Consider the following 25,688-nt stretch of genomic DNA (forward strand, 5'->3'; position numbering starts at 1 on the left):
TTTAGTCACAATACTTTTTTGGATAGTGCAACAAAACAAATAGTGAAAGAAGAGATCAATAGAATTGTGTGAGAAAAGCTATGGCTGAGAGATAACAATAGCTCTGCCTCTGCTATTTCAGAATAGACACAATAAAGACTGAAAAGCAAAGCAAGGGAGTAAATCAAAGACGGCTGGTAATAGAAACAAAGCTGTTGAAGCTATTCACCATCTGCTGTTAATGCAGGATAAACTCACATGGGACTAGATCTTCAAAAGAGTTCTGTTCCCATTTAGGCATCAAAATAAATGGCCACGTTTTAAAAAAAAAAAAAAATCCTCAGCACAATGACTGTTATTTTTCAAAACCTGGCCACAAGTGTCATGGCAAGAGCCCAAGAACCAAGGGGTGCTGACTTCCTATGAAATGTGTTTCCTACTTACAGCTGGTGAGAACACAGATATTTCATGCTGTGCTGCATGTTGGTAATCTGATTTAAGTCCTAGTAAATAGCACAGTATCCATAAATGTTACTAAGTAAGGGGCTACAGGCGTCTGTGCTGATAATAGAGAAAAAATGTGCAATAGGCCACAAAAAAGCAAAATCTAAAATATGAGTAAATAAACTAAAACCTTCCTGTCTGCATAGAACTTCGATGGGAGGCAAAGCTGGGATGCATTTAGAAATCAACAGGTAAAATGCACATTTGAAATACACTGGCCATGTCACAGATAGGTTATCAGAGTACTCAGCGGTCAATACAGGGCAGGCCTCCTCTCTGAGCTGCACAGGCAAAGTGAAGTGACACTGGCTAGGGAGCCTCTGGAGAAATCTTTCTTTGTTTCGCATTCACCACCTTTTCTTCTGCGCAAGCTCAGGAGCAATGCATGCAGTAGCATACCTAAGATAGAGATAAATCTGTGCTGTTGAAAGGCGAGCAGGAGTCCATTACCCATTCTTCACCATTCCTCTCCTTTGTAACCATCCTGGTACATTTAAGTTATACGCAGAACTGGGAAACAACACATCAGTGAATCTCAGCTACCTCCCCAGTGGGCCTTGCTCAGTATGGAAGATATGCTCTGGGCTACATACAGACATGCATAGAAAACCAAGGCCCAGAGGAACAATGTTTTTCTGATGGCAAGAGGTCCCTTCAGGCAAGGATGAGGCATGTTGATAATGCACCAAGCCCTAAACAAGGTCTCCTTGAAGACTTATGTGGTGCATAGGACTATCTTGAGCCTCTATACACAGGAGAAACTCATGAAGGAAAAGTATCATATGTAAAAATAGATAAGCCTGTTTTATTGGGTTTTTTCTTTTTTTTTTTTTCTTTAATAATACAAATTCATCTCTCTGTTCTGTCAGGATAAAGCAGTTCTCAGAATAAAGAAAAGTCAGACCTCAGAAGCTTTCTTAATTCCCTAAGGCTGAGATTCCTTAAAGCAATTAAAAACCTACTGACATTCTGAAGGAAATGGGTGCCTTACTTCCCTGGGAATCTTTGAAAATCCTATCTAAATGAGTAATGCAGTTACAATGGGTATTTTCCTTCAGGTTTACAGAAAATCAGATGTGCTACATCCATTGCTCACAGTTAATTCCCTATGCACTCTACAGAAAATGTACCCCTTAATTGTCTCCTTTAAAGTTCATTCTATATCCAAACTATTACATATTGTAAAAACCCTTTATACTCACTGTCAAAATATTTACACCATATTCACTAACAAGCAGTGCAGCACATAGAAGAGATAGGCATTTGCATTACTTGCCTGAATAGACCACTGGTATAATAGAGCTATAAATTTTTCTGTTAATGTCTCCTCAAAGCATAGTGTTGGTTTCTTTCTTTCCTTCCTTTCAGATCAGCCTATAGAATGCATTAGCCAGGAGGAAAACAGAGATTTCAGACTCTCTCTTCTCTTTGTACATTATTAATTGTCACCTATCAGAGGAGAAAAGGTAGCACAAAAGACCTTTAACCTTTTATCTCACATACACATTTCTTGATTTTTTTCTTTAGAGATGGGCTTTTCTGACCCGAAATCCTTGCATTAAACCTCTGCTATTACCCTTTAATTTTTGTGAGTTTTCTCTTCTCCTCTAATCGGCTTCTGAAAAGAAGCTTATTAAAAAAATGAAATAGTTAACCATTCCATTTTCAGTGGCTTCTCAAACTACATTCTCTGTGGGTAGTTTACCAGGTATGATCAGTAAATTGACAGAAATTTAGGGGCAAGAATATTTAATTTTGTATTGTTTTCACTGACTAAAGTTGGAAGCCTCTATGTTCAGGTAAAGTCAATGGAAGTTCTACAACAGGGAGGTTCCAAGCACCTAAATAGGATGCCTTACATAAACAGTACAAATATTCTTGATAGTTACAGATTTTTCTTTGCTGATAGGATGACTGGAAAATAAGAAAGTGTTGTTTGGTTTTTTTTAAAATCGGTAAATACTTCTGGGCCTATATAAGTATTCTAGACGCTGTTATAGATAGTTGATATTTCCTGCAAATAGCATGGAAAATAAGCGTATTCATGAGGATGTCTGCAAACTCCAAATAAGAAACAAACATGCTTTGTGAAAATATCAGTACACTAATCCAAATGGGGAACTTTGTTACAAATATTATTCCTGTAGAATGCATTCATCTCCTTACAATACAGATGGGATTGAATTTTTATTTCTATTACGTGTGAAAGAGAATTCCAACTATACAGACTATCAATAAACTTTTGTGATAGGTGCATGATGTGATATATGCAAAGTAGATATTAAGACATTACTCTATCTTCTGAAAGATTAAAATTTGCTTAATCAGTAAAGCACACAAAAATACCTCACTAGAGCAGCCTGACAGGGCTAGAAGTAGTACAGTGGTGTAATATAAAAACACTGTAGAGCAAAGAAGCTGATTTAAGCTCTGATCCTGGTCCAGCAAAGAGAAACACATCTGTTCTGGTACAGCAGCCACTGATGCTGTGTTTTGTGTGAAAATTGAAAAGCGTGGCAATTTTTCAGAAGGTTAGTGGCCAGTATTCACCATCCTTTCTCCAGGCAGACAAAATATTTGCATTCATTCAGTCTTGGTCTTGCAAGCAACAGAGGAAAAAGAAAGGGAAATTCTAGCTTGTGGGCATCTTTTGCAAGCGATTCTTAACTATTTCACTTTTTTACATTACTCACCTTGTTACTTCCCATTTAAATCCTCAAATTTTGCTGAATTTGAAAATGGGAGAGAAAATCTTCTGGTATGCAAATGAGATCTAAATCAAGGAAAAAGATGAGAAAGCTGATCTGTGAGAAGAGAGGATGAGAGAGCAAAAGCCCTCCTGGCATCTATTTATGTTCTCATAACTCCAGCCATCGTAAGTCCTTGTTCCTCCTGAATACTTCTGAGGGCAGCATGGACATGAAAAAACATGGAAGACTGAGCTTTTACCAAACCAACTGCACAAAACAAAATATAGCCCACAGTGAGATTTTTGTTTGCTTTAGATTTCCATAAAAAAGCAAAGTAGAAGAATTAGTTAAAGGCAGTCTCTTTGTAGACCCTTCCTGGCTTTGTACAACCCATTCTGAGGCAACACTGCCAGATTACACTCAAGGGGGAACACAGGGACCAAAGACAAGAATAGTGCACAGAATAGCACTACTATTAAATAGCCTTGGCTGGGATGACATTCCTGCAGAGACATGGTTTCAAAGAGCCCCTTAATGGCTGATGGATAGTTGCTGAAGGAGAGTTGGGAGGCACAGTTCTAAACACACAGAAACTGAGAAAAGTTTGTGAGGTTGGGGGGAATTCTTTCTTGAATCAAAGGCTCCTTTAAAAAAGAACTTAAAGAAATATTCATATAAAAGTAGAAATTATTTGCAATTCAAAATCACCAGTCACTGGACACTTTAAATGCTGAAGGCATTAGAATTAGAATTGAGTGCAAGTTCTCTGATTTGCCATGCAAACTGCATTTGAACTTAAAACTCTACACACCTGCTCACTTAGTGCATGTAAATGTTACCATTTCCCACTTTCTGCAAGTGGAAGATGAGTATGAAAAATTGCAAGTGTTAAAACTACTGTCAGTCTCGGAGAGCGTTTTGAAAAAAACATGTCTCATCATTCAAAGAGTGAAAAAGTGTCTCTAAGACTTTATGCAATCATACTTCAGTCCTATTTCCATGACTTATAGCAAAGATAGTGTTTATAAATGACACCAGGCTTACTACTGCAGAACCCAGCTATTCAGTTTAAGTTCTTCTTTTAGAATGTGACTTCAACAATTACAGTTGTTAGAACAGACAAAAAGTGGGCATCCCTTCACCTAACAGATGTAAAATTTAACTGGTAGAAAAAAATTTCAAATTTATGATCCATATAAATTTTGGATCTAGTCAGAGGAAAGGTTTCATTTCTGTAATATTTTAAATATTTTTGTCTTTTAAAATTATAAATTAACCAAAATTTCAAAGCAAAAGTTTCCCATTCAAAAGGAAAGGGGTTTGTTTCAAACCTGACAAAATTGCTTCAAAGACTTTTATAGTATTTCCAGAACAGGAGAGTCATCACAAAAAAACACCACTAACACCAAAACACTCAGCACCGAATATAAATCAAGGATATCCTAAATCGGACTTATTAAGGGGATTGAATACTCCACGAAAGTATTTCTTCATATGTTCAGAGCAATACGTAAAACAAACCACCAAAGTGAGGCTTCAGTTCACAGCTCTTTTTTTAAGTGTGAAAACAACTAGTAACCAAAAACATTTGTGCCCTATTTTTAACAGTGTGTTATTATCTCAGAAAAAATGTCTTTTCCTCATTATGCTTTGCATGAAAATGTCAGAAAACATCTCCAGAGTGATTAAGTTGCATAGTAGAATTTCTGTCATTTTATATTACTGGTTTTGTCTTTCTTCAGATGGCTCCTCACATTTTTGGCACAAACTGGATTTTTATCAGCTTGCCACTTCTCCCTTCACTCAAGTATATATGTACATTTAACCACCAAGATTTTCTTTGAAAACCAGTGCCAGAAGAAATACTTGTACTTGCAAATCAACAGGCGTTTAATCTCAACAAGAAGTACAAGTCAAGCACAAAACTTCTACCTAGAAGAATAAACTATGCAATCCTTTAAAATAGCATACATATTTTACCAGCTCCGAAATAAGTATTACCAACTGAGTGTCGAATACTTTACAAAACGTGTAATTCCATAAGCACTATTTAAAAAAATCAAATGCTAAAAATATACAACATACTTATTTTAGCACCAGGTTCTGCTTCTGTACTACACTTTTTAATATATTGATGCTTCTTAAGGAGTAAGATGCTTCTTTCTGTCTTCAAATAATTTTGACATAAGAAAAACACAATATGGTAAAACCAATTATATATGGTTTCACTTACAGTCTTACAGTATTGATATGTAAATCATTTTTGATGCTTCTGAATTTTGACTACATAGATGCTTAGACAATCAATCATTTATGTTTGCAAATGCAGGCTGAATCCTTTGTGTAACCAGCCCCTCTTCTAAAAACATGGCCACATTTAAGGATGTATAGAACAGAGAGCAATAATACATGTTCATTAAAAAAGCTCACTGTGGTTACCCCACCATTTGCATGCTCTAGCATGAATATACCATTTCTAGAGGAAAACAGGGCATTTAATTCAGTGCCCATGAAATTCTTAATGTCTAGGCTGTGACTATGACATTATATTGGGTAAATGATACAATAAATCAACATAAACTCTGGCAAAACAGTTAGGGACTGATTTGCTTTTGCCTTGTATGTTCTGCAGTCATTTATTCTGGGGTGGTTTTGTGACCCATTATACCCATTTTTCCATCATGCAATTGAGTACAGAAAATAGAGAGAAATTGAAAAATCAGCGTCTTGTCCACACAGACTGGACTGAGACAACCAACTGCCAAAAAGCTTTCTAATAATAATAGTAATAAAATACTGACCATTGTAATATGCTATGATTTCATACCAAAAGGAATAAGTAAGACACCAACATTAAGTCCTAGTGCAGTTTTCCTGTGCCACTGTTGCCATAGCTGTAAATACCTATGAAACATAGCCACTGGATTTACTAAATGAAGAAAAGGAACAAATTACTTAGATACTAGGAACCTACTAGCAAATTTCGTCAAGCCAAGTGAGAAGTAGCTAAATGAACAAGAAGAAGATTCTTAAATCATGAGTTAATTGCAGTGGAGGCTGCACGATGCAGAGATTGACTATAAAAAGACAAAAAAAAGAAAAGCAGCCCTATCTATATCACCACATTTTATGGGTACTCCTGCCTTTATCAGAGCATCTCCAACAACCATACAAAAAACCCAGGAGGAAAAAAGAGTGCATTCAGTCATGAGCTAAATTATAAAAAGCCTGCAATTTTTAATGGTTAAAACTCAGAGAAAATCAGCAGTGCCACTTTCTCAAGCTCATCCCTAGGAAAAAAAAGAAGAAAACAAAAAAGAGTCATTCTCAGACATTCTTTCCTTTTCCACATTGCCATAAAGCTCGTCAATACGTCTCGTATAAAAGCAGTATAATTTCTTCATTACAAAAACAAAGTACATTTAATACCTTCAATACATACTTACGTTTTTCACAGTTCTGGTGAATTAAAATAAAGCCCAACACTTCAAATTTGGGCTTAGAAACTGAACTTACTGTCTTTATTAAAGGGTTGACATGTTTTATTTGGGTGCAATAAAGCAACCAAAAATACAGGTTACAGCTTCAGGCAAACAGGAAATATACCCTAAACCCATTTAGAATAAAACTTAAAAAAATAAATGAGATGTACTGAATGAAAGCACATTTTAAGAACATCTGAAGAACAACGGTCATGCTAGTGGTGTAACAAGAAAGATTGGCTTTAGACTAGCAGATGTCACTGATGCATCCAAATAGTTTTCTATATGATGCATCTCTGCAGCAGAAATAATACTGAATAAATACTTAAATTACTTTCCATAAAGGTAATTAAATTTACAGTTCTACCTAAACCAAACAAACCTCACAATTACTACTGTGAAAGAGAGAAGTAAGATTTTGACATGAGTAAGGACTATTAGATACTCAAAATCTGCTTGTATGTAAATGGAAAACTAAATCTCTTCATATCATCCATACTTGGTAAGTTTTATGCAAACGTAGTATTTCTGTGAACAAACATCTTGAATAGTGTAATACAAAATGCAGGGCTGTGTGGGAAAGGTTTTGTAATTCTACTGGCTAACAACAGAGAGGTGATACGTAGGTTGATCATGGTTTTGAGCATTAGGAATGTTCAGAGCCTTCTTTGGTAGTCTCCCTGTTATATTGCTAGTTTAAATGGCTCTATTTCATGCTAGTATTGATTTGTCATTCAGTACACTGGGAATGCATTATGAATACAACTTAATTAATTTAGTGGTCTCACTCTAAGAGCATTTGCCCAATGAATGGACACTGAAATGTCTAGAAGTTAATTGAGTTACATGGTAGTAAACAAAATATTGCATTACAGTCTCTGACAAGCTGCTAATTTGCTAGAGTTGCTAATGTTTTTCACTGGCCTTTTTATATTGATACTGATTTGTATTGATGTACCTATGCTATTTTAATTTTAATTTGCTTTTTATCTCAGTATATGGAAGTTAGATTTTGATTCTTCATTGCATCCAACAAGACTCAATAAACCTCTAGTTCTACCTCCAGCTCCATCAGCAACAAGAGTTGACTTTTTGAATTTGGGGTCCATTTTACGTCAGCCCTAGAACGGCAGTCCAAGGCTCATTCAGGTGGGTAGGGACCTGACTGGCATTGTCACTAGGTTGCAGTAAGCTCCAGCTTCTCTCTTCCCATGGTATGCTTCCTTGTACCTTATGGCATAGCTGAGGGTTGCTGTATACTCCTGGCATGAAACTATCAATTTCAGGAAGAACCTAGACTATTGTTATAAATTTGGCCCACAGTTTATAGCCGATCTGACACACTATCATGAATGCATTAAGTAGATATCAGCGGATACTGGCAATTATCTAGCTCAATTGGCTCTGCAATCACCACAACAATTTGTGACTATAAGGTATAAAAACTTTTCAGGAGGCTTTAATGATAACATTCTTGATTGTGAATTAGACACGAAAAGCAGTTGAATGCATTCCCAATTTGTTTTTAAATATTAAAACTCCCCTTGGTTATTAACAAAAATACATCCCACAACAATCAATCCTTCTCCTTTTTATATTGACATTAATAGATCCAAAAAATAGGAAAACTTTACATGTGTACAAATACATGCACATGCCCATGATGGTCTTCAAAAACACATATATCTCACAGCTTACCTAGAACACTATAATCTCATAGGTATTGAAGAAGCTGTCATGATACTTTTTCCATAAGCCTAAATGACAACTGTAATAGTAAATCACAGTGTCAGCAGAGCTCACTCAATAGAAGAAGAAAAATAAAATCACAGTTAACATGGAGCTCTGGAATTCAAATTTTACAGCTGGTATTACAACAGATAACTAAGCAGAAAAATAGACTGTGTTCTTTGCTTTTCATGCTTTTTTTCATAGGTGAAGGAAAATGTTTTTGCCTCAAATAGATTCCAGTTGTGTAAGGTTTAAGAATGCATACATTTTATAGGTACATTAGCAGTCAAATCTGAAATCTATTTACATCTGTGAGAACCTTCCAGATGACATCACTGAGCTTAGAAGAAATATTTCTACATGTCTTTTAATCACGTAATTGTTAGAACTTTTATTGGTAAAAGGGATACAAATTTAAATCATGCTATATCTGGAGTATTTTCCCATATTCAAATTAAAATGGCAGTTACAGATAGATATCTACAAAGCAGTTTGATTGTGGTATTTTCTGTAAGTACTTAAGAAACTATACTTCTCTATCCAGCTCAAAGAAAAATAGATCTAGGGATAAAATTCATAACTAATTTTTCTTCTCACACACTTGGTTAGATTCGGGAACTTTAAGCTAACTTTGTTAATTACAGTGCTTTCTAGCTGCTTGCAACATTCTTGCATATTGATTTAGTGTACTGTTCCTCAGGGTAAAAAGTTACCTTTAATCACTCAATAAAGTGAACCAGACGCTGAAGCACTGTTGAAAGTCAAATGAGAATAACATTGAGATAGTAAAAACTTCATGCCTAATGAGCGGCAGTAAAATAACCATGCGCAGCTCTTACAATGATCCAGTTCTGGACATCCTCTGGGGTTTGACCCAGTTCTCGGTTAAGCCACTAAAAACCAGCCACTAAATAGCCTCATTTCCTGCCAGCACTGGAATTGAGGTAAGTGAGCTAGCAGCCAGGCTCATACTCACAGCAGGATAATCTGAATTAGGTTTTTGAAGCCACTACTTAGTAAGCAGAAACGGCTTCAACGGAAGGACTAACTATATCTGAGGTTCTAAAAAAGTTACAAACAGAAGCAAACAGAATTTTTTACTTCATTACTAATACAAAGTCTGGAATTAAGAGTCTTTCATTCATGCTAAATTTCATCAGTGGAACTATTCCAGTTTGCATGATAAGAGGATCTGGACACAGACAGCAAGTCTGCAAAATCGTTTGTTGCTACCACCATCTTAGGTCTCAAAGCTTCCATCCCCACCCTGTAAACAGTGGCATGATTAAGAGAGAAAATAGGAGAGGGAGCTTTGTCCCATGACTAATGGACTGTTACTTTCTTGCATCTTGGATTGAAATATCTATAAATGTTTGCAGCTCACTTCAAGTATCACTTTTTATTAAGCATGCTGGAATGAATTTACGATAGCCACATGCACTCATGAAAGATCCATGCTGTGTTTAATTGTGAGAAGCAGTGGTAATAGCAGTGGCAGAATGTTCCATGGAATTATATATAATTTAGATCTGAGTCCTTCCTATCACGGATTAAGAACTATTGTGTATTACATTACAGATGCTAATCTCAGCTAGAGAGGTAGGGTATGATCCAGTCAGAGCCAATGCTAATCAGCATGCTAATCTGCATATCTCTTTTGGAGTTTTACCTCTTAAAAAGATTCATGAGTTTGTGATTTGACAGTCCCACTCACTGAAAGGCTAGAAGAGGGAAGATCTGACCTTTCTGAAAGCCAGGAGGGAAGAAAGGGAGCTGTCATTTCCTTAACTTTTGCAGTGGAAGGGCAAATTTGTGTTTCCCACACTCCACCTCATTCTGCCTCCATGCCAGCATCACATGGTGAAATTGCACATACAGGTTAGTTGCCTACAGAGTTGCAGAAATCTCTTCCCTTTGTCTTCGTATCATCTCCTACTGTTTATCTCCTGTGGTGAAAGCAGTCTAAGTGTCACAATCTGCTCCTAACTGGGTGAACTGGAGTTAAGCTAAACCAGCAACATAATTTTGCGCAGTTGCATGCTTTTCCCCCCTGCATGACTACACACAATACCTGCTGATACCCTGTTTGAGACAGCTGTGTTTGCTTAGCAGGAAAATAGCATTATTTCAAAGGAGCTGTCAAACTAATAACTTCTAATCTTTTGCCTTGAGGCTGGATCAATAGGACTGCGGTTTCAATACTTTGTGTAGCAAGGCAGAAGGACCAGTAAGAAGGCTATCTGCTGGGAAACCAGTAAAATTTTCTGACCTTGGGTCTGTAAGTATTTACTGTGCTTTAAACAGAAAATACTGCAGATAAAATAATAAGTATAACTTAGTCTAGCATAAGCTGAAGAAAATATATGGAAGCCTGTAAAATAGAAAGCATGTTATTGTAAGTGTGCAGGCAAAGGAACAAGAGCTGGAGGCATGGCTGATAAACAGTTAGATATGGACTAACAATAAGCAGGATATCAGCAATTCATCCAAGACTAACAAGATTCTACAAAGGACACCTGTGGTATGCTAGAGGGGGTGATCAGGAAACATCCAGATACAGCATTTAAAGATAAGCAGTATGAGCTGAATGTCTTGTGCTGGTAGCGACTGACATCTAAGTGCATCTTGTGCATGGATAAACTAACCAACCAATTAACACATATACAATTGACACTGAAAGGAGAAAGCATGATCCAGCATGTAAGGAACAGACTACAACATATGGAAAAGTGAACCATAGCTCAGGTTCAGGCCACTGGACAGATGAACCAGGCCTTCTGCATTCACTTTGGTCACCATAAACAGTCATCATAATTTGTTCCAGTCTTAGCATAAACAACCTTTGTAGATGTCAGGGCTTTTTACTTGAATCTAACATTCCGTATCTTCTTTAAAATAGGTCAGTTTTATGTCTTTATATGTGATTTCTTCCAAATAACTCATGCTTTTATATCACTTGGTTTTTATAAATGATTCTACATTTCCAAACACTAACAGCAGAGCTTTCCGTTCAGGAACACCTCTCCTTTTTGTTTTATGTAATGTGATAAAGAAAGCCTGACTGAAGGAGCTGCAGTAAAAGAGAAATGTACTCACACGCAGTCCAGTTCAATAAGGAGACAAAACACAGAACTGTAATGTAAAATTACAGGTAAATACATTAAGCTACCACGATGGCTTGCTAAATGAAATTATAATTGCTCACTATGTCATGCTCTAATAGCAGCACATGGAGAAGAAAATCTTAAAGTGTTTTAAATAAAGGGGGCAAGAAATCTTCAGAATGTAAAGCAATTTGATATTCAATAGCAAAATATTTTTTCATTAAGAGATTAGTAAATTCACCCGGAAGTAAACCCTATGAAAAAGATGGTGCATATTCTTCACAGATAGAAAGAGTTGTCTGGCACAAACTTGAACTTGAAAGGACTCTTTTTTTTTTTTTTTTCCCTTCCTTTTTTTTTTAAAATCTTTGACTAGCAGTGCACTGTATGGGCACTGCACCTGACCTGTTTGTATCCATGAAACCATTAACACTTCATCAAACTTGTTTCCCTTTTGTGGTCACATGCTTTTTATTATCTCTCATTTTTAGTGTCTACAATACCTGTTCAGAAAAATTGCTGCCTTCTATCTTTAGAACATGCCTAATCTTTAGAACATAGCTTCCAGTTAAAAAGCAATCAAGAAGGACAGTGTATTGTAAAAGAATAAGAAAGCTCATTTCACATTAGCAATTAGCTTATTTATATTAATTATTCAATTGCCTCATTCTACAATTTCCCTGCTGTTCTTTTGTGCTTCCTTTCTCCTTGCAGCATTTTACAGCTCACATTACTTCACTCTGATACTTTGCTCCCTTCCAAGGGGAGCCATGAGTCTAAAACATTTATTTTGTTTGCTAATAACCTGTCTGTGGAGACACTTTGGAACTGTAATGGCACTAGAAAAACAACTCCAAAGCCTTCAGAAGAACTGACAGACTGAAACAATCATTATGACCTAAGTGGAATGACTTAGTATATGAAGGATCATCTTATTTCTCAGAAAACAGCAAAACACCTCTCATTTCTTAAGGAAGAAGCTGAGAACTGAATTAGAGCTGATGAAGTATTTGGGTTTTGTCGTATGTTAGGGGTCTGACCTGACCTGAAACATCCATAATCAAGTACTAGAATTTACCATAGGATCTAAACACTTAACTCCAAATACTGTACTATCTTTGAAAAATACTATCAGAACATACAGTAGATGTTTGATAAGGATATGTTCTGGAAATATAAAAAATAGTGTTCCATCTCACAGCAAGTAAACAGATGATCATGGCTCCAATAACTATGTGTAAATCCACCCATATAGAGAACATATATAAAACTCCAAGGACAAATTGTTTCGTGTATCACGCCCCAATAAAACCTGTATGTGTAGGTTATAAACATTACTGCTTTATAATTATTTCAAAGTAAAGTAAAATTACAGTGTTATTACTATTTAAAAGTCACGGTGCAAAACCAGAGTGAGCCTATCATCAATCCTTCAAATGCTAGACACAGATTTTCCAGCCTGACTTGTCTCATTCAGTGTTTACAACAGAGGGCTCTCATTCATCCTGTGTAACCATTGTGATATGGATATCCTTCATCTCTGTGTCTGAATTCAGCAGTGATGAAAAGCACAGGACTAAGCAGCCTTGGAATCTGATGTGCTCTGTTTAACCAGAGAATAGGGACAATAGGGGTGACAGCAGTGCATGCCTCCCCACTCAGGCCTAACAGTATGCCTCAACTCATTTTCTAATGTAGGGTTATGTGATGTGAGCATAAGTTGGTGTCTAAACTTGTTTCATATCCGTTCTTCCTGCCAAGATTCTCAGCAAAGGTAACACTCATTCCTAACAACATTTCTGGAGGAATCCACACAGATTAGGAATGATGATTAATACTAAATGACTGTGGCATTACTTGTTTTACACAAAATCAACCAGGTGGCAATAGCTATCAGCCTGTGTTGACCTGGGTATATCCCTGCAGCAGTCACAAGCCACAAAGTCTACAGATATTTGAACTGCTGATCACAACTGTGTCAGCCCTCTCTCTTTGAGAACAGGCTGGCCCAGTAGAAAACAGAGAAGTCTGCCTTTTTTTTGTAAAGAGAGTAAGACATAGTATCTTCTACATCTATCATCTCAAAAGTCTTTTTTTAATCTTTCCCAGACAATTGTTCAAAATAAATTTTGATATTCTGTAACTCTTTTTTATTCTCACACTTCCTCTTCATTTACTTGCATAAATTAGAGACCCAGAGCTGTCCTGCAAATGTGTGCAAGATAATGGGTACATTGTAATTGACAACTTGTATTTTAGCTGTTTTTATCATTTGAGTCAGGAATTCTCTGATTCCATTCCAGATGTTTCCCAATCACAGGATGTTTTAGATACCAAGCACTGCATATAGATATTTTTCGGGTGTGTCTTTCAAGGCCTGTGGAAGACAGTGGAAAAGTTCTCAATGAATTCAGGAGATTTTTAACAAGATCTTGTATCAACAACATCAACAACAATTCTAGAAGAGAAAAAAAAATCCCAGACCCCTGGGGCTCAGTTTACTTAAGCAGAGAATCTATCTGTGCACTATCTCAAATAGAAGTAAAAGCTAGATAATGATAAAGCATTGAATTAGAAAATAGATCATTAATATCAAGAGGCTGCCCTTCTGCTGGATTTGCAACACTTGCTTTACATCTTCCTAACATGCATTTATTGAATGATTGGAAGGTTCTTCTTCAAGAGCAGAAGAAAAAGTGTGCTTTTATGTTCAAAGCAGCAAACTGTATTCACTGTTAGATGATTTTCAAACCAAACCACTGCCATTTCTGAGTCCTGTAGGAAATGCTACAATACAAGCTATATTTTATATTTCCCACAGTTCAGCTATACCAACATGTCCAGTGTTGCCACTGCTACTCAAGGACTCAAAATTAGTAGACTTTCAGAAATATTAAGTCTTGAATCCTTTACTGAGAACATCTGATCTGCAGAACCATTGTCACTATTTAGGTCTGCTAGATTTTCCTCTTGAAAACAAGTTTCTTCCTGAAAACAATATTAGCCATCTGAAATTAAACCTTGCTCTATAAACATTTGCAACATGATCCTGTTAAACTGAAAATTGTCTTCCCTGGCTCCCCTGACCTCAGGGATTACTCAGCTTCTGCTTCTCTTAGCATTTTTCAAACTATCCTTCAACTTGCTCTGGTCAGCTTCTTCACAGGTTGCCACTCCCTTAGCCAGTAACTGCGCTGCCACCCTGACTTCCCTTGATAAAATAGTTCTCCACAATAGGAACCACGCTACTGCAATTACATTTTAAAGGTACAACCTTTAGGGCAACTACCTCATGTTTCCAGATCTGTGGTATCAGCCTCTGAACTTTCCTTTCAACCTGAAGGCAAGCAGAGATCTGATAGTGCTACAGTAGGTGCTTAGCAAATATGCATACAGCCACCTTACAGACAGGCAATGAATAAATTCCTCGTTTTGTCATACCATATTATGCTCGCTGTATATCTGATACATCCCTTCTACATCATGGATAAATAACATCAACAATCATAAAACATTGGTCTCAACTAAAGCTCGGGAAAAATTTAGACATCAGCCCCCCTGCAAACAGCAACACTGTTGCTGCTGTTGTTGTCATTGTATGTTCTGAATAGAAATAACCAAATGCAGAACAGAGTATGTGAGAGCGAAAAGTCTAACATCTGAAGTTAAAAAAATATCAAAAATATCAAAAGTAACAGCTGACAAACCAGTGGGCACAGAAAAAAAATGTTGAAACAGATTTCAAGCAAAAGAGGAATGTTAAAGGACAAATGAAAGACAGAGCAAACAAATGGAAATATCTGTTTCAGCCACCAGCATCCCTTTGTTAAATACTTATGGGAGGAAGAGGCCTCTAGTTTTGTTGCCATATGGAATTCTATTCCCAGTGTCTTATGCCTTCAGTAAACTGAAAACTACAGTTTGCTAATGTCTGTGATAGAGTTTGGCAAAATGCTTCAACAAGGGAAGGCTGGTAACTTTCCCTTTAGTTGGCATGGGTCACACAGAGGTTTGAAAAGAAAATTCCAGTTCAAAGCTAAACTAGGCCAAAACAACGAGTGTGTCTCCCTTTCTAGCCCTTTTGAGAGACAGATCTCCCATCCTAAACACCAAATTACTTCCCAGGTTTCAGTGTACCAGCAACTGAGGTCTTGGCAAAGAATATTCTGAATTCAGATTTACAGAAAAGTTTCATACATCTTGATACAACATTAGGATGCCCTTGTAAGTTAGATTCATCTGCCCTCATTCATCAATTAGAAGGTAAATAATCAGAATATGATTATAGTTAATAATCCTCGTTATCAAAAAGATCAGAATTTACCTTTAACTAAATTTAGACCAATTTCTTAGTTTTCACAGTCAAAAAATTGAAGGCATAATTCTTTTAACTCAAACCTAAGGCAACTATTAAATAATACAAAAGAAACAGCTGGGTTTTGTGCTTGCTCTGATTCTCCTGTATTTTAGCAGTTTGAGAACTGAGCGTCATTGCACTGTGGCCACTAAGCGAGCATAAGCCACTTAAAAAGCTTCATTGCTTCCCAATGCAAATGAAGTAAAGATCATCTAATTTTATGGTCTCTGAAGGGATTGAATAGGGTTTTAAGTCATAAATAACATTTTAAAATAGATATTTAAGAATAACATTTTTTTCTTTACAAACTTAAAAAAAATCATCCTATATTGAAGGGGTAAATGATCAAGTTTTTGGCAGGGATCTATTACTCAATCATAGCAAAACTAATAGAATTTACATCCAAAATTCAGCTGAACATTACAGTTTGTATCTTTAACATGTTAATTTTTTTAATGAAGAAAACAGTAAAGCCTATTTGAAATGAGCTAAAAACATCTTTTAGTGGAGTTCAGATAACTGATGATAATTTCAAAGACAAATAGAGATGGATGAAGTTGAAGCTGATATTCATTGAAGAAATAACTTTCTGTGAATAAGGAAGGAAATGCTCCGATTTGAAAAAGACTTTTCTTTACTACAGGTTTTACCACTGCACTTCAAATGAACTATTTTGTGGTGATTCTTCAAACGAAGACAAAAGGAAAACTTCAGGTACACTAAGTATGCCATATGTTACCCTGTTTCCCATACCATGAAAACACCCTAGACAATATATATTTTAAAACAGAATTCAGATCAGTTTGATGACTTAACGTGGGAAATATGCCAAATATATGAGAGTAAAGACAGTTTTGCATTATTATTTGGACTTTGTTATTTTAGCCAAACACATCTGTGTCTAACCTTCATCTCTGTATAATTAGAAAATATCATATGTCCATAGTAAAATTTGAAGACAGCGAATAAGCTAATGCTTAACTTTAGCTAAAAAGCTGAACAACCTGACAGTCAAAGCAGGTAAGCAAGGGTCTGCTGACCTCAGCAAAAACATGTAATTCTGTAACAGACTAATATCTATTTTTTCAGTACTGCTGTAATAGATCTCTTAGTGCATTGCATTCAAAAAGCCCTTAACGTGAGGCAGAATATTATCCTCCCATTTTATGGTCCAAAACCAGGATATAAGAAAATACAGAAGTTGTTCAAGGATGCAAAGGACCTGATTATACCCGTTTTGAGAGATGCTTGAGGTTTTAAGAACCTGTCATCACAACACTAGGCAACATTAAATACTAGGCAGCAGTTCTTTCCACAGAAACATCCACCTATCCAAATGATGATTATATTATTGCCCCATTGGCTCAAGTGGTTAGCCATAATTCTGAGCTTTGCAGAATGGCTTTCATTTGTATTGCCAATTTCTTATACAGGTCAGATATACTCTGCTGTATTTTTGTTCATACACAAAAAAAAAAATTATAATGTTCTGGTTCCCTGAATACAATACAAAACAACAACACACAGAAGATCCTAGGTAGGCCTATACAGTAGAAGTCACAATCTTTATTTTAGTGAGGAGTAAATAAAGAAAAGAAAAAAGATTTTTGGCTGGATCAAAAGTTTTTTTGATGCCTTCCCCTCCCCACCTCCCCATGCCCCCAAATTGGAGGCCAATTCAATGAAGGGGGGGAGCGGTTCTGGAAAAAAGAAGTGAAAGTATGTAAATACTTTCTAGTATTTTGCTCTGGTTTTTTTGTTTGTTTGTTTTTCCTCAAGGTTTGTCTACATTACAAAATGTACCATAGACACTACATAACACTACAAAACATTGACTACTGCATCTGTAACAACCTGATGTTTAGCTTCCACCACTCCAGAAGAGTTACAAGACAACTGAGTTGTTCACTAAGGATTACAATGAATCTGACCAGAGCTGCAGACGCTAAAACAGCTAACCCAGCAAACAGGTACCAAAGCAGCATTTGTGTGGACCTCTGCAAAGAAAACCACTGAGCTTTGTGCTGGGAATCTATCTTAATTATCTTCGTCAGGCTCCTTGAGTGGGAGGAGGACAAACGAGGTACTTTGCTCACTTCTACAAATGTCATTGGATAGTCACAGTTATTTAAGATATGAATGGCATGATCTCAGAAACTAAAGAAAGATCACAAATTTCTCAATTCTTGCAGTGATTAACAGACTAATCCAAAAGCCACTGAAGTTAGTAGAAAGACTGCACAGGCATTAGCTCAAGCCCAGATGCCTTCTTAACTTAAGGCATGAATTATGTTCATAATTACTCATGTCAAATTATATGAATGCGAACTTCCCACAAGCAGGGAAAACATTTACCATTGGACCACACAGAAGGATCATGGTTGAAAATACTTTCGAAAAATGTCCACAGATGAAATTTTAATCTGTCTCTCAGAAAGAAACCACACCAAATGTCTTTTGTAAGAAAACAAAAAACCCTGTCTGCATCATTGTTCATAAGAAATGGAGGTATGTAGCATTTACAAGATATTCATGACTGAATTCAGTGTCTTTGACTAATTAAGCCAATGAAAATAGCAGTTTGCTGATGTCTTTTGAAACATAAGGATTTGTGCATCATAAAAAGAAATCTGAAATATATGAAACACTAAAATTGTTCAGAAATCTTCCTTGCCTGGTTCAGTTTAGAATGCCCATACATCTTCATCTTACGTTTAGAGAATCATGAAAATAGGATCGGGTCAGCTTAGTGCTTTGAACAAAGAAATATCAGACTCACCAAAAGCAGCAATGAAAAAACAGTGAGATTTAACTTTAAAGTCTGTCCAGTCCCTCAATTACATCAGCTATTAAGCCAGAATTCTTTTTTTCATGTTTAAGTATAACAAATATAAAGACCATTGCTAATACCTAGGAAAATAAGGTGTCTTACCTGTGAATCTGATATCAAAGATTCAGCTGCATAGCAAATGCTATACAGAGCAAAAGCCTCAGAGATGCTAGGAACTCCAGCAGATATGACAGCAAATTATGGATCTGAACAGGAATTGTTTTTCCCATTTCATGAAAACTGCCTAAAATCATACACTCTCAAGTCTTTTTGAGAAAAATCAAGATCTTTCAGTAATTTTTGTTTGCAAAAGAAAGTGAGAAAGAAAAAATGCTACCCCAGTTTAGAAAGTACAACAGGAATTAAACAAATATGAGTTCAAATCCTTCTTGCAAATCAGAAAAAGCAAAAACTTGAATGTCAGTCACCCACATACCATATCACTATGGTATTTGCCAGGTTATTTTGGAGTCCTTCTCACCCTATCTTTGTCTCATTGTTCCTGCTTGGCTTGCTATTTTACAGTAAGTATATTTTGGCCAAAATATTCCTTAAAAATATTTGGTGATACAAGTCACAAATTAGTCTACTTAATAAGAAAAAAGAAAACAGGAAAATGATATGCTAATAATAGGAATGATGCAAAAACCTCGTTTTAACAGGCACTGGGTTTCACGATGTCAGTAGACGTTCCTTTTTGTGATGAAAGCTGGCAAGATTTATTTCCTGAGCGTCTCCTTACAGCTCTATTATATAAGAAATGAAGGATCAGTGTATTACCATGAAACCATTGAGCAATCCTGTTGGTGTTCCTCTCAAACCCAGCACGTCGAGGGATCTGCTCTTCCTTGAACCAGCGAATGATGACATCTCGGGAAAAGGGTCTAGAAGGACGCTCCCATATGTTACTGCATTGAAAGGCAAGTAATTACAGAAAAGAGTCATACAGAGAATTAGCAGTGTATGAAAGCAAGGGACAAGATAAATACTAATCTCTTTTTTATATATTTACAAAACATACAGCTGCAAATTGGTCAGTATAACTGCTGGCCAGTACAGCTCACTGAACAATTTTAACACTTTTTAAATTTCTTAAAATTATTTTTATTTTGTTTTTATGGAAACCAGAATAATTTGATTTTACATTTGCAATGGAACGTTAAACATTTTCTTAAGCACAGAACTTAAATTGAAAAACAATTTACCAGAAAAGATGCAATGGACATTTCAGTCAGCTTTCCTTTTCCACCTCATTTTTATTCCAATGTACACATTGACAAGCAAGGTTTATTTTTTTGCTTAGGGTATACTCCTTTTCACTGGGAAGAAATTCTAAATCAGGATCAGAAATAACATGTTGTATATTTAAACCACTGAATATGATAGAGGGAATGTTTTGTTTAAACTCTTACGTTCCCTTTGCATTCTCTGCTTGCCAGCCTCCCTTACTGTTTCTACTGCTTTCTATTCATTTTAGATTATTTTAGCTAGTAGGAGGCAAATCAGGTAAAATATGTGAAAAATCCATGCAGCTTCCCCAAATAAGGACTAAAGTATATTATATCAAATGAAAGTATGACTGGCTTGTATCAGAAATGGTGTGGCCAGCAGGAGCAGGGAGGTAATCATGCCTCTGTACTCGGCGCTGGTGAGGCCGCACCTCGAATACTGTGTTCAGTTTTGGGCCCCTCACTACAAGAAAGACATGGAGGTGCTGGAGCGTGTCCAGAGAAGGGCGACGAAGCTGGTGAGGGGTCTGGAACACAAGTCTTATGAGGAGCGGCTGAGGGAACTGGGGTTGTTTAGCCTGGAGAAGAGGAGGCTGAGGGGAGACCTTATCGCTCTCTACAACTACCTGAAGGGGGGTTGCAGAGAGGTGGGTGTTGGTCTCTTCTCCCAAGTGACGAGTGACAGGACAAGAGGAAATGGCCTCAAGTTGCGCCAGGGGAGGTTCAGGCTAGATATTAGGAAAAAGTACTTTACCGAGAGAGTAGTGAAACATTGGAATAGGCTGCCCAGGGACGTGGTAGAGTCACCCTCCCTGGAGGTATTCAAGGAGCGTGTGGATGTGGCATTGTGGGATGCAGCTTGATGGACATGGTGCTGTGTGGTGTTGGGTGGGTTGGTTTTTGGTGTGTTGTGCCTTGTTGTTGTTGTGTGGTGGTTGGCTTGCGTGGGTTGTTTGTGTGGGGTTTTTTTTGTTTTTGTTTTTTTGTTTTTCAGGTTGGACTTGATGATCTTACAGGTCTTTTCCAACCGTAGTGATTCTGTGATTCTGTGATTCTGTGCATTCCAGTTAAGCATGCAAACTCATTTACCCTGATAACAGTAATAAAAGAGAGGTTTTACAATGGATTTCTGTACAGTTTGAAACCCCATGTGTTTATGGGTGCTCAAACAGTTATCACAAATTACCAAATCTTCATTACTGTTCTTCTTCAGATAGATAGGATGATGGCTAGTGTGGGTATGTCTATTTGTACTATAATTTCACTTTCATTTGGTGAGACATACACTTCACAGTGCCCAGTACGGTAACTGGCTACATACTTCTAGCTTTGCTACTCCACTTGCCATGGAGCTGCCAGTTAATGTGTATTTCTAGACAATGTAATGGAGAACTATTACTAAAAGTAGAACGTCAGCTCAGAAGTCACCAAACAGCATTGAACTAGTTTGCAAGATAATCAAGAACCCTCAAAACCAATCAAGTTTCTGCAATTCATGACAGCAAGGGGCTCTTTAGAAAGAAATAAAAGCAAAAAGATAGATGCTGTCTGCTTGATGATATGCAACTGAGTTCTCCTCTCAGTTCATTATTACTAAAACTAGTGATTGATTCTTTTGATATGAAGTGATGAAGCCCACAGTGAATGTAATAGTTATTGCTAAATTACACGAACGCGTGTGAGCAGATCTGACCAATATTCATCATAAAATTTTAAGATACAACCATGAGTGAGGGGAGAAAGTGAGAATTCAATTATAGACACACATTAAAAAAAACAAACTACACGTGCTGCTTATTTCTGTTTTTGAGTATTTCCTATAAAGAAACAAGAAACCCTTTGAATTCCAGGGCTCTACAGTCCATTCTTGTTTCTTAACTAATTTCTCTCCAATTCAGTTTAGTTTTGAAAAACTTGTCAAATCCATAATTTTTTCTGTCCTGGGCCAAATCTCAAAATTACTGTGTCAGTTTCTATACAGCTATTGTGGTCGAGCTTGTCCAGCAGGGGCAGGAAGAAAGAAATAAAACCACAAAAGTAAAAACAAAAATACTGCAGTAGGCATAAGGATAAAAGTGAATAAGGGGGCCAAAGACTTTCACTGGGAAGAGAACACTCAGCAAAATAAGAAAGACAGGAGGAAAAAATCAGATTGAAGCTTTCTAAACTATATAGAAATTATAAGAAAGAGAGATCTCAAGTAAAAATAAAAGAATACTATTTTCATGTGACTTTTAAAAGAAAAGGCAAGGCAAGGTAAAAACTACAGGAGCTATGCTTCATGCTGAAAAACTTAAAGACATAACACTGAACCCACATTCCCTTGAGGCAAAAAATCTGTCCTCCCAGGCCGCTGGCAAAGCAAAATTTTATATACATATCTGCTCCTGCTTTACCATACCAGTGTCGGGTGTGAGAAGTTGAATTATATACATTTATATATGTTCACTATTAAAGCACATGTGTAAAGCAACTTTTATTTTTCTTGATACCTTCACAATCAAGTCATGAACACTGACAAAGAGAAGCCTTGAGAGATAAGAAAAATAAATACTGCCTGTTTTTTGAAGTATAGGCATAGCTTAGAAACAGATAAATAGTATTGAACATGAGCTGGATAATGATCAGAATATTCTTCAGCTTTTTTCCAGGCCCTTTTTGGAAAGGATCACATCTAGCATCCCCAAATTCTATAGTGAATAACCTCACCTCAGAAGCTCAGAGCTTCAGGTCAAAGTTGTGGACTGTCTTTTTCAAAATCTGCCACTTTAACTAGCGTTTTTATTACTTCAATTTGAAGAATACTTTAAGTATTTTGGAAAAACAATGAGGTAATTCATTTGACAAGTTGATTTGATGGTAAGTTTAAAGATCCTGCTCTCTCTGAGAGTAAAATTCTGATTATTCCTCAAACTGAAAGTTTTGGCTGCTGTTACTGGAGAGTTTCCGTGTCTCAACACAGTAGAGCAAAGAACTTGTCAAAGCACGACACATTTCCAGACAATACAGGACTGATTCTCTCTGGTGCTATGCTGACCGGTAAAGAAAAACAATGCAATTGGATTCTTTCCTTTCTGAGCTTGGATATTGGTTGTTGGGATAATTTATTTATTTTTTAGTATTTAATGCTACCATCCTGCCAGTGCTCACATTGCCTTTATCACCACAGGAAGCCAAATTAATGGTATAAGATATAACCGTGAGGAGAGTAGAATGACTAGTCAACTTTCTAGCACCCATCTGCCAGTTTGGATTCTTTTGCTCTTCTGCAATTGATGGCGCTCCCTAAATAGTCAGATGAAAGATTAATAAACACCAAAGACACTTGATTTTGCCTGAAGAAAACCTTAAAATCCCTTAAACTTAGGAGTATGACAGCTCTCTGTAAAATATTTCAAAGAGCTGTTAAGCAGAAGGCAGTTTTAGGCTTGAGGCTTAAGACTTGCCGAAGAATTTGTCCATTTGACTTCTCCATATCCCAGCCTTGCATGCTAATCTAATACTGACTTTTGAAGGATTCATCTCTCTCTCTGTGAACTCTAAGAAATCTGTCTGAAAAATACATGGCGTTTAGTTTACATTAAGTATTCAATCTGGTTTCATTGTTCTTTAAACATTCTTTTTCTGGTCATAATGAAACAGCGCGACTCTGAGAATTTCCAGCCTCTGAAGAAGAGCTTTGTTGGTTGAAATGGTGGGCATTGGAAAGGGAGCAATTCAACAGAAAACTATTTGAAAGTCACTCCTGTACAAACTAACCTGGATGCTGCAGAGAGAGACAGCAAAGGACTTGCACTGTTGTTCAGTTTTATTTCCTGATCATTATTCAGGCTTGTCCCCTGGAACAAATTACTCAGACCAGCCACTCTTCCCTTCTGGATGGCACGCAAAGATTGTCGTCGGTATTCATCCCGAGCCCTGCGTGCTTTGTGACTCCTTTCCTCATCTGCAGCTTTGGAGCGGCGCACTGGGTAGAATGAATGGGAAGGGTGGGGAGAAGAGACTTTAGAAATACAAACAGCCATTTACCTGTTTCCTTATACAACAACTTACTATCTATATTCCTTACATGGCCTGATTTTAAGAATGTATAAATTACAATGCACTATCAAAGAGATGGCTAACTGGATGACTTCCCTGATGCTTGAAATAAAGGCCCACCACTAGACAAAGCTTGCCAGACTCAAGCTATCAATGAACTGATCACTGGCAAGAACTGAGCCTCTACATACTGCGATTACATCTGACACTTGCTTTGGCTGTAATAAGAGAAATTCTGCTTCAGGACATCTTTTCCACTGGCAGTGCACCAAGTTTTATGTTTCAAGACAGAATGTTAACTACTGCTTAAAATTAAGTCTGTGTTTAACAGAGTTATTTGCAACTATGCACATAACTAGAACTGCAGGAGCTGCTCCCAAAACTTACAATTATAAAAACTAACAAGTAGGTCACACTTTTTGTTGTTAATGTTGCTTTCTTTCTGAAAGGCAGATGCTATCTTTGTTTGGTACTTAAAGTCACAGAGGTCTTCATCTTGAAAACTGCAGTCTAAAAATGGTTTCAGTAACAATGGAGAAATTAACAGCCATTGGAAAGGGCATGCTCATGCTATGGATGGGATTGTCTCACACTTGAGTCTCCGAAATTACATATAAAGAACCAGAATCTGTACTGGAAGATTTAATCCACACCTATCAATGGCGCTGACCAGGGAGTTACATATTTCCATAACGTGAAATGAGACTGCTGCTCTGACCATTGCAGGTCAGGCATCTTCTACTAAAGCTTGTTTATTTTAAAACTAATATACTAACAATCCTGTTTTCAAAATGGTATAACTTAAATGCACCCAGAATTGTACTGCAAATATTCATCATCTATCAGCTCATTTCTGGTGCCTCAAGCCCCATTTTGGTGATTTTTTTGAGACACAAATAACTTCAGGCAGGCAAATTTTTCCAGTGCAAAAGAAACCTTTAACATCCAGTGAAGCAGATATTAAAGAAGCAAGCTATTGCCTCGAGTAGCAATTATCAATCCTGCCATGACTATCCTGGTTTAGATCATACCCAATTCATAAAGTGCACACACTATTTCTTACTCTACTGTGATTGCACCTGTGACTGGGAATGCATGATATAACATCAGACAGCTGCATTTCATTAGGCTGTTTGCATGCCTCTGGTTTACACTCCCGATTTAAAGCAAGCAAAAGTATAAATTGATTTGTCCAAATTATGAAAAGGTTTAATGGAATCAAGAAATAAAAGCACTCAAAGCAAAATGAAATTAAATAAAACCCTCTGGGCAAACGAGGGAAAGAGAAAAGACCTTTAAGCTTAGAATTATATAACATTGTCATAGGTAGAAAACTATACAGGACTAAAAGCTCATCGAGATAACATAATAAACAAGTCATAGATGCTTCATACACATACAACCGGCAGGATTTCAGTTTCACTCAACTATATACCCTGTAGATTTAGCTAAACACAGTAACAAACAACTGTACAGCACAGAAAACACGAGTAACAGGTTTCACTATTTATCTTACCTGTCATTATTTTTAAGGGTAGATAATGTCATCTGAATATGCTACTTCAATGGCTCAAGTATATTAGTTACAAAATTTCTGTTATTTATCCTTTGTAAAGCCACTCAGTAATGGCTGCCTTAAATGGAGACTTCGTGTTTGCAACAACATGAGAGACAGCAAGGAAGATGAGTGCAATGCAGCTTGGTAAGACATTTAGAAACCAGCCATTGTTTGTCACAATCA

General features: G+C 36.8%; 1 protein-coding gene across 1 annotated transcript in view; it reads right to left on the reverse strand.

The window, feature by feature from the left end:
- The window catches only part of SH2D4B (SH2 domain containing 4B), a 68,930-nt gene that overhangs the window by 12,219 nt on the left and 31,023 nt on the right, over positions 1 to 25,688 (reverse strand). Inside the window, exons 5-6 of the mRNA XM_059821440.1 lie at positions 23,666 to 23,873; positions 19,458 to 19,585 (exon numbers count right to left, since the gene is read on the reverse strand). Of these exons, the coding sequence (XP_059677423.1) occupies positions 19,458 to 19,585; positions 23,666 to 23,873 (336 nt within the window). The remainder of the gene's footprint in view (positions 1 to 19,457; positions 19,586 to 23,665; positions 23,874 to 25,688) is intronic.

Source organism: Gavia stellata, chromosome 9 (genome assembly GCF_030936135.1).
Source record: "Gavia stellata isolate bGavSte3 chromosome 9, bGavSte3.hap2, whole genome shotgun sequence".
Classification (NCBI taxonomy): domain Eukaryota; kingdom Metazoa; phylum Chordata; class Aves; order Gaviiformes; family Gaviidae; genus Gavia; species Gavia stellata.